At 33.2% G+C, this 10,965-nt stretch overlaps 2 protein-coding genes across 2 annotated transcripts in view; both read right to left on the bottom strand.

The window, feature by feature from the left end:
• Positions 1 to 1,475, bottom strand: part of LOC111618184 (toxin-like protein 14) — a 5,762-nt gene extending 4,287 nt beyond the window's left edge. Inside the window, exons 1-2 of the mRNA XM_023359655.1 lie at positions 1,153 to 1,475; positions 24 to 144 (exon numbers count right to left, since the gene is read on the bottom strand). Coding sequence (XP_023215423.1) covers positions 24 to 144; positions 1,153 to 1,255 — 224 coding nt within the window. The 5' untranslated portion in view covers positions 1,256 to 1,475. The remainder of the gene's footprint in view (positions 1 to 23; positions 145 to 1,152) is intronic.
• The window catches only part of LOC111618181 (tripartite motif-containing protein 2-like), a 59,193-nt gene extending 52,462 nt beyond the window's left edge, over positions 1 to 6,731 (bottom strand). Inside the window, exon 1 of the mRNA XM_023359650.1 lies at positions 6,671 to 6,731. The gene's annotated coding sequence lies outside the window, so the exon portion shown is untranslated. The remainder of the gene's footprint in view (positions 1 to 6,670) is intronic.
• Positions 6,732 to 10,965: the final 4,234 nt, after the last annotated feature.

The raw sequence follows: 10,965 nt of genomic DNA on the forward strand, positions 1-10,965 counted from the left end.
ATTTAAATTTTAAAAATATTTACCTGTAAGTTTTTATATGTCGAATTCCTCTAATCATGACGCATTTGTGCCGTTCGCATCTGTCGTTATCCGTCCAAACGTCTTTTAATTCGTGTTTATTTCCGTTTTTATCGATGCAAACGCCTTAAAAATAAAATTAATTAATTAATAAAAACTTCGGATTTAATTCCGCTTTAAGAATTTTCTTTCAAATATTTTAAAAATTTAAGAAAACCATACTTATAATTGTTCGTTCGTGTAAAATCCGCCATGATGTTAATGCGCGCGGCAAGACGCGACGCGACATAAAAATAATACATGTCTCTTAAACAAAATTCATTTTATCTTTTAAAAGTGTAAAATATAATATATTATAGCTAATATACAGTATATATACTATAAATAAATTGTATAAAATGTTTTCTCTTTTAAAAAAGAGACATTTAATATCTCTACTTTCATTTCGCGTCGCGTCGCTTCTCCATGATGCGGAAGTGTATTATCACTTTATAGCATTGAACATTAAATTTTTTAAGCTTTCCATATATGTATAGATGCCTTATATTCTTACATAACACGGTTGTTTTCAATATATAAATTATAATATATGGATACGATTTGTTTTAATTTTTTCATTAGCGACGCTACGACGCGTCGCGTCGCTTATCTCTTTTTCTCCAAACAACCATATAAAAAATAATAATAAACATGAAAATAGTTTATATAAATGATAAATGCTTAGTAAGACAGAAATTCGCGTGGGGCCTCGCGCTTGTAAGCTAAACACTCTGCAGCTTAGGACTCACGTTATAAGTCTACAGCTTAAGGACTCATATCATTGTTTAGTGAAGGGAAAGAGGGCCATAAGTACGGGCCTCACCTATACATAAGAGTATTCTCAACTGAAAACTTAGGGCCTCGCGTTATACGTCTTCAGTATAGGGCCCCATATTATTATTTAGTGAAGGGAAATAGCTTGGTTATACGCTACAGCTTAGAGCCACAAGTACAAGCCCATCCTGTACAGCCCTCGCATATACACAAGAGTATTAGCAACTCAATTCTATCCAAACAATTTTAAATTTTAACCCAAAGAACCCACAAAAAAATCTATAAAACAGTACCAAATATATGAAATTAAGCATTACTTACCGGGTCCAACCTCTTGGGGTGTGAGGAGTATAGCAGCATACAAGAACTGCACGAGTAGACAAACACATATTCCACAGGTGTATAACTTAGTTACGATTGCCATGGCTCTTGTTATGCTCCAAACTTCACAAACCACAACTTATATAGTACCTTTTATAAACGTATATTTCAACATAATTCAAAGAATCGTAAATTATAAATACCAGACACGTAGTAGTATGAGAATATATTCCAAACCACGCAACCTAATTTAGACTTTCCTCTTAAAAATGAGAGGAAGGATGATGTCATTTCCTCACACCTTACTTAATATTGTTTAGAATGCGTGGTTACGCAGTGACGTGTGTATAAAATGCGCGTGCTTGTGTATGTGGAAATCTGTAAATAACACTAAAGATAATGGCTTTATCCCTGACCTTTAATTACATAATATCCACTGTTATCGTCTCTAATTAATCATCCTTAATTTCTTTTCTTTTTATCTAATTTTAATTAAATTTGTATATAAATTTAAGCCTTAAATGCGTTAATTTATTGCCTAAACTTGAAGTTTTCTACGAATTTAATGAAATAAAATGAATTTATTTGCAAATTAAATTAATTTAATATTTGTAAAATGTATTTTATTGACAATTCTATGAAGTAATTTATTTAAATTTAATCATATTTTTTTATTTTAAATATTTAAATAAGGGATAAAAACCACAGTTTTCCACAATGTTGGCTTCTCCGCAAGTCACGTGTCATGCAGGGAAGCCAACTTTTAATCTGATTATTATTATTATTAATAACTATAAGAATGAAAAATGAAAGCTTAATTTAACAAAATCTATAAGAAAAATGTAAATAGAATAATAAAAAATTAAAGTTTAATTTATTAAAGAATATTAAAGTAAAAATAAAATAGAATATAAACTATTTTTTTTTTGTATCATCCTCTTCAAAGATGTAGAAAATTAAATGAAAAAGTTGTTTAATTAACATAAAAATGTTTTAATAATAAATTTAGTAATATTTTAATTCTAATACTTTTAACTCATTTAGGAAAATTGTATTTATCGTTATCAAGAAATCTGTAATGTGATTATCGTATTAACTGATATAGGGATTCGTAATGCGTTAGTCATCATTTCAGTACGCAAAATCGATTTTATTTCATAATCCATCCTCTATTTTTTATTATTTTTTTTAGAAAAAAGTAGCTATAAATAGAATAAACAATTATATATATACGTATATAACAAAATATATGATATTGATCCGCTTTACGATTGGTTCACAAATCCTCGCTTTACGACCGCATGTTTTTTTTTTTACAAATCCTCGCTTTTCGACTGTTCTGTTTACAATCCCCGGTTTACAACCACACCTTTTGCCATCCCTCGCTTTACGACTGCCTTTTTTCACCAATTTTTCCCGGTTTACAACCACGCCTTTTACCATCCCTCGCTTTACGACAGCCCTTTTTCACCAATTCTTCCCAGTTTACAAGCACAAATTTTGCCATCCCTCGCTTTACGATGGTCTTTTTTCCCAATCCCCGGTTTACAAGCACACTTTTTGCCATCCCTCTCTTTATGACTCTTTTTTCACCAATTCTTCCTGGTTTACAGCCACACCTTTTGCATCCCTCGCTTTACGACGGCCTTTTTCCCCGAAATACCCGGTTTACAGCCACACCTTTTGCATCCCTCGCTTTACGACGGCCTTTTTCCCCGAAATACCCGGTTTACAACCACACCTTTTACCATCCCTCGCTTTACGACTGCCCTTTTTCACCAATTCTTCCCAGTTTACAAGCACAAATTTTGCCATCCCTCGCTTTACGATGGTCTTTTTTCCCAATCCCCGGTTTACAAGCACACTTTTTGCCATCCCTCTCTTTATGACTCTTTTTTCACCAATTCTTCCTGGTTTACAGCCACACCTTTTGCATCCCTCGCTTTACGACGGCCTTTTTCCCCGAAATACCCGGTTTACAACCACACCTTTTGCCATCTCTCGCTTTACGACAGTTTAAGATATTCGAAAACGTTTGTGTTTAAATAAAGTATTCTCAGCGATAGAAGGTGTTAAATGCTTTATTAAGTGTTTTAAAAGAAGCTAAGTGTGATATTTAATTAATAATTTTTAGTCGAAAAAATTTCTATTATATTATTATTGTAAAAATACAGAAATTATATCAGCATCCTGAAATCTGTGATTAAAAATACAGTGAATTTCTATGTTAAAATAATTAAGTTAGTTAAATTATTTGTTAAATTTAAACACGGTTTGCGAGTGGATTAAGTAGAAATAATTAAAAACTTCTTGATAAATATTTAACTTTTATGTTCTTAGAATGTTACAGATGTAATTTAGTGTTGTTAAATAGTGACGTGAGCAAATTTGATATAATTCCTGGCTAAACAAATAAGGATATTGTCAATTTTTATAAATTAATATAACATTTATTAGCTAAATAAATCCCCCGGATAGGCTATATAACATATAAATTTTCTCGAAAGTAGAGAAGTTTATAATTTATCGATTTTAATTTTATAATTAAAGTCAGTTGGGTCAATGGGTATGTAATTTATGTGATTAAAGACATAATTTATTTTCTAGTATGTTCTGTAGTGATCCTGTTTACTTTCTCTTTAATGGCTTTCTTCTTTTCTAGTTTCTTCTATTAAATAAATAAAGTTGGCAGGAGCTCTTGCATGCTTTACCCGCCATTCGGACTAGAGATTATGCCTTATTTTTTAGGGGTGGGATGAGTTTTTATAAAATAATACAAATGCCAGTAGTATTTGTTTTTAATAAGATAAAAACCCTAGTAAAATTTCATAAAATCTGATCCCGCTTAAGATATGACCTAATGTATATCCCCTCTATCTTCCCTCTATCTCGACTTACAATCTCTAAATTATATTGTCATTAATGTCTCATAGATAGAAGTATTCCTGCCAAATTTCAAAAATTTTGGTCCACGGGGTCCTGAATTATAAAGCAAAATGCAGGTCAACATGCAAGCATACGTGAAGAAGTCCGTTCCCTATTTTTTGCTGTTTTTGGAAGCGGGGGGCCTTAAACAACGAAAAATTCAAAAAGTCCTAGGACCTCGGATATATAAAGACACTATTTTATGTGTAGATTCGGATCCGCACATAAGCTAAAAACAATCTGCAGCTTAGCCCTCTAGTTATATATCGATAGTTTATGACCTCATATTCTTACATATTTCATTATTTGGCAAAGGAGAAACGCCTGCTATACGTTATAGCTTAGGGTGACAACAAGACCTCACATTATATACGTAAGAACATTCGAAACTCCTGTTTAACATTATAATAACATAGTATGTGGAGGCCCTTTTTAATGTAAAACTTCATCTCTCATAGATTATATGTTTTTATGTTAAAAAAAGCCTTATATATAAAGGGTATGCGTGCTGGAGATCTCGCAATTCTCCATTATCCCAAGAGAAAGAAAAATTCTTAACTCCTAATTGGTTGAAAGAAATTGAAATAAACCGATATTTGCATATCTCCGCCTATTTATATTTTTCTAACCAATCCTCTTCCAGATTTCTATCAGTTTCGTTAGACTTTATCGTTTACATTACACAAAGGCCCACCTATGTTCGTAAATGTAATTAAACACGTAATTTTGTGTAATATATGAATATAAAACAAAATTAAGACTAAAAAAAAGATATTATCTGTTTATTTTTTTTATTAAAATTAAAATTAGTCGAACATTTCAACGATTAAATTATACATTTTTTTTAAAAAAAACTAGATTCAAGAAGAACGTGGCTAGTTTTTTTTCATTGTAATTATAATATATTAGATGCTAATTATGTAGAATAAATGATTAACTAGTGGGTTTAATGATTAGGAGCACCTAAATTAAGGTATGAAGTTATAGTTGAAAGGTCAATAATCTGTAAAGTTTTGTTTTAAACTTGTTTAAGAGCTTGTTAATGAAAGGTTATTATTTTATTATGAGTTTTTTTTAGTCGTCGAGTGTTTGCTTATGCGATTGTCTTCATCGTCATTCTTCAAACTGATATAATCATTTCTATTTTTTATCACTGATATACCTTTTCGATGCTCCTTAATTCGTTATAACCTCCGAAGGTAGGGCATAAATCCTGTTTAAGTTTTTCTAAAGCATATAATTACCTTAACCGGATTTCCTTTAGATACTAGGTGTCTTTACAAATAAAAAAAATAATCAAACAAATCGACACCAGGAAGAAGATAATAAATATTTTTTGATAAAATAAATTAATGTAAAAGTGATTTAAATATTTTAATGTGGATCAGTTTACTAATTTGCTTCACTTATAAGCTATAAGTTAATTAAGTTAATAAGCAAGATCATCAATAAAATGTAGCATTTTTCAGATTCTAGAGTAATTAATCTAGAATCATTGAATTTGAATATGGTAAAGAATACTTTTACTATACACGTGTCCAAAGCTTAAGGATGAACGAAATTGTTCTGAGGGAAATGTACACCAAACTGCCCTTGCTCTGAGAAAGGTGTGCACCAATCTACCTTTGTTCTGCAGGAGAAATGGGCCAATCTACCATCCTTGCTCTAAAGGTAGAGTGGATCAAATTTCCCTCACTCTACAGGAGGAACAGACAAACTGCATTTGCTCTGAGGGAGTATGCACCAATCTAACCTTGCTCTGAATGAGGGTGTACTAATCTTCCCTTGCTCTGAAGGAAGAATAGACCAATCTGTCCCAATAACACCTGAATCACTTGGTGACTAGGCTGCCACGACATTGTGAATACTGCATCACAGTTCGAAATAGATATATTCCATACTGACAGGTGTCTCTGCCTGTGTATTATAAACAGTTTCCATTCTTCTTCACGTATATCAACTGCTTTTTCATCAAAGATCTACTTTGATTTATTGTGTATTACTGTATTAGACGTCCAGTAATACAGTACTTTCCATATTGCATTTTACAGTTTTCTCTATTTAGGCCTATGTACAGTACCTGTACACGTCCCGCCTTAAGTTTCGAACACGTGTTTACTTAAAGAATTACTTAGAATATATACTTGAAATATTATCTCGAATGAGTTTTTTAAATTCGTTTTTCGGAGGTGGTCGTTGTTTAGAGGTTATTTTTGTTCAAAAATAGTGACCGCCGTTTACAGGTGACCTTTATTGATCGACTGTATTTTAAATATTATTACTTAAATTATTATGTATTCAATTTTTTAGTAAATTTAATAATTTTCGTCGCATNCTATAATATATATATATATATATATACAGTATATATACTAACGTAGTTAACTGCAGCTCGTGCCAGTCGCAGTTAACCAATGAGCATGCTCGAGACAACTGGAGACGGTAATAAAAAAACCAATTTTTTTCTTTTTTTTTATAATCTCAGCCTCACGTGCGATTTTTTTATACCTTAAACTACGCGCTGAGGATTAATTTATGCGTAGTTTAATGCGTATTTTAAGGCCTGATAGTATAATTATTAATTAGAACCTACCGCTTCTAGGTCGTCGGTAAAACATGGCGAACAGAAGAACTTCAGGGGTTGTTTGGTTAGAGAAAACATGTCGAAAAAATCCACCAAAAATGGGGGGAGAGGGAATGATTCATGACATGAATGAAACGACTGCGAATTAACAAATACGTGACGTCAACAGTTGAATATTGATAAAAGCACGTGTTGTGCAGACGTCACGTGATATCGATTTTGTCGTGGGGATTCGATGGTGTCTGTCGGATAACCCTTGAAACTCAAATCGAATCTTTATGTTTGTTTATGGGAATTATTAAGTATTTTATTATAAAATTCTATATATTACGACCCGTTTAAGGATAGTATTAAGGCCATCGAGACGGGGGTAGTTGGGGTTTTTTTTCCCCCGACCTGAAGAAAACTTAGTGGTTTCTACCCCTATAAAATTAAGGCCACGGTTAGCCCTTCGTTATACCGTGCCATCTATGTAATGAGGGGCTACAGTATGTTTTTACTAACAGAATATGTTTTTTTATTAATAAATATTTCGAAAACAATGGCTAAAAGGGCCGTCTATCTCCGGACTTGTACGAGCTCTCGACGGCCCTGGTTGTATTCTATGGTATATTCGCATTGATTTTACCATATATACAGTGGTAGATAGGCACCGAGGCACATGCCCGCCCCCCCCGGAGACCAGGGATAATTATTGCCCAACTGTAGGGCCTATATCATAATTCTATATAGATACAAGCAGACGTTCTCAGCCAATGATGTCATAAAATTACGTAGAGAGGGCCCCATAACTTTTAATCTACCAATATGTCTAAATGTTTACTTACATAACTTGTATGCAACCTATGCTTAATTAATTGAAGCACATGTATGTGTCTGCACGTAGAATCTAGGCCTTAAAATACATAGACTTTGTGTATGCAGTAAAACCTGTCTAAACCGGACTCTCACGGTATTCCATTTTGAACAGGTTTTACTGTATATGTATTATAACCCGAGTAAGTTATAGCCAGTGTATATATTACTTGTGTATGTTTTACACCCTATATACATGCATTTAAAGCCCGAGTAAGGTTAATACCTTAGTGTAAGCCCACCTGTAAATGCTATACAATTAAATACTTTTATAATTTCTGTTGCATATCAGTGAGAATCCGGTACATAGACTTGCATCACTAACTGATCCTGTACCGCATACCACGGGTTATTATTGATTCATTTCGCTAGAGAGGTTCGAGTTTTGGCGCGTGACAATCGAGCACCACGTGACACATTCCGGATCGAATGGGTTGAACTGAATTAGCATTTGATAGATGCATTGAGCCACTCAATTCCGAGCGGAATAATGTTGCCATTACACTCATTTAATTATAAGATTTACTCGATTGAATGGCTTTTGTTGAAAGTTTTAAGTGTTTTATTCTACTGTTAAGTTTGTTATGCAGAAAAATTATTAAGGAATTAAAGATGCATGCATCCGGAATAGTTAAGCTGTCAGTAATGTTGACTTCACTTGTTTCGAAGACAAAGGAAAGCATCAAAAAAAGAAATTCATGATAGAGTGATTCTGTGCGTGTTATTATTTATTTACGTGAAAATAAAGGAATTAAAATTAATTTTAAGAACTTTCATAGCTCCTTTCGATGTATGCTCTAATATATGCATACATTTTTAACGCTTGATTGGTTTGCATAGAAACAATAGAAGTCGCATTAAAATTTCTATTATATTTTCGAGGCATTCTTCTATTTCTAAGGATTTTAAAAGTGAAATTATGATTTTATAGTTAGGATATCGGTCAAAAAAGACCCCCCCAAAAAAAGATTTGGATTCGGGGTCCTTGAAACATCGAGAAATGCAAAAAATTTGGGGGTGTTTTCTGTATATGTATGGATGTGTTAGTGTGTGTGGGATGGCAGAGGTGTTTTTCACCCAATTTCAAGCTTTAATAACTCTCGCGCCTTTTGTCGAAAATTTCTGAAATTTTGCGAGAAAGTTTATGTGTTAGGAGGGTTGGCACTGTTAAATTTTGGTGGAGAAAGGTCGAGGGAATGGGGAGATATAAGAGGTCGCGTGTCGCATTTCGAGTGGGGTTGAACTTAATGAAGATTTCACTCGTTATTAGCATTTACAATTTTAAATTAATAATAACCAATAGTATAAAAAATTATTTAATGAAATCTCGTAACAGATGGCGCCACACGCAATTCTAACTTTTTTGCCAGGAAAGTTAAGCAACTCGTTACTGGATATTCATGATGGTTATATTAAATATTTATGGTAAAACGTGATTTATAATTAGTGTTTATTCAGCAAACATTACTTCTACTGATAAATCATTCCTTATAACGTAAAAATTCTTAAATGACTTGTAAAATGAGAGTAATCTTACCATAAGTATGGTACCGTAGTTTTCCATCTTGGTTTTCGTGGAGTTAATTCCACATGTCTTCGAGCTTTAGGAGTGATTATTGTTAATTGATTTAACCCTTTATTAGTATATGCCGAACACGTGGTTATGGTAATGATTCAGTACATAAATGACGAGAGCATGAAATGTTTCCAGGTTTCGTGATTCATCGGTCGAACAATTAACAAAGGTCAAAGGTTTTTTTTTTACATTTTTAACTATTATAAAACAGCAAAAGAGCTTAATTTTGAAGGTGAAAATGGGTTTTATTTCAAAATTGTAAATGATAATAGCTTGTAAAGTCTTCATTAACTCCGACCCCACTCGAGATGTGTTACATGATCTCCTCTATCTCCCTTCCCCCTCGACCTATAACCACCAAAATTTAATAGTTTCAACCCACCTAACACTCAAACCTCCCTGCAAAATTTCAGAAACTTTCGATAAAAAGCACAGAAGTTATTAAGCTTGAAATTGGGCGAACAAACTTGTCCAAACACACACTAACATATAGAACACATTATGAATAAATATTATTAAGTGAAATCTTCATAAGAAATGATATTAAAAGGTTTAATATTGAATTTCACAGCCACAGTTCGGGAATTGTTAATTCATGCAAAGAAATTTACATGATTCAAGAACCACGTTGGTGAGTCAGTAATGTGTGTGAAGCACAAAATGAGGGATAACACCTAAATAGGGGCCAATTTCCCTATTTAGGCGTATATAAATAAAAGAAAAACAGAATAAAAATACACATTTCACAATATTAAATTTGATTTTATTTATTTTTAAATAAATCTTATCTTTTAACGAAATAAGAACGTGGCATTTGTTAAATTATTGTAAATAATTTAATAAAATAATACACGTTCAAGCTGCATAACGTGACACGTCATCGTATAATCCCCAACGAAGACGACTGTTCAGTAAATTGGTAAATCCATTTGTCGTATGATAATTTATGGTAGATGAACACGAAACATCTGCTAACAGTTTAAATGATCTCTCGTATATTAGTACCACGGATCATCGGTGCTCTAATTGAACAGGATTCAATCTGGAGCAAATTGAACGGAGCACGCTAATTCATACCATAACATTAATACAGTGCGTACCTAATTTTCATTACGTAGTTTATTAAGAGAGGTTGCGGCCGAAGTTTTCATCTGTAAAACGTAAACGTCGAACTCTTTAAAACGTGAACGTCGAACGTCGAGCGCCGCTATCAAGATAGCTGCGCTCGACGTTCGATGTTCACATTTTAAAGATGAAAACTTCGGCCGCAACCGCTCTATTTTTAAACGATATTTTGATTGGTTTATTTGTTTATGACAACGCGACACGTGGACGATCTGCCGAACGAAAGATATTTTAGGTGTTACTAGAGAGGTTGCGGCCGACGTTTTCAACGCGAAAACGTGTACGTCGGACGTTCAGCGCCGCCTTCCTGCGAGTCTAGAAGTTTGACAATGGCGTTTAGAACGTCAAGCACGATTCTACTGACGTTCCAAACGCCATTGTCAAACTTCTAGGCTCGCAGGAAGGCGGCGCTGAACGTCCGACGTACACGTTTTCGCGTTGAAAACGTCGGCCGCAACCTCTCTACTAACATGAAAAAAAAACGCGGAAAAGTCACGTGGCCAGCCCGTTGGCCAGGTTCGAACCCACGAGTATCTACCAGTTTTAAATGGTTTTATCCACTAGGATCTCAATAAAGAGGGGTGAGAGTTCACACACCTCACCCACTTAGACACTATATATTTGATTAATTAATAAAAACATTCTATACAAAAATTTAATATAAAAATCGGCATATTTATTTATCTTTCTTATCAAAAATTTTATAATAGATAATTTTTTTAAAAAAATCTATAATTTACATCTACAT

This window comes from Centruroides sculpturatus, unplaced genomic scaffold (genome assembly GCF_000671375.1).
Source record: "Centruroides sculpturatus isolate CEXI.00-Female unplaced genomic scaffold, Cexi_2.0 scaffold257, whole genome shotgun sequence".
In the NCBI taxonomy this organism is placed as follows: Eukaryota; Metazoa; Arthropoda; class Arachnida; order Scorpiones; family Buthidae; genus Centruroides; species Centruroides sculpturatus.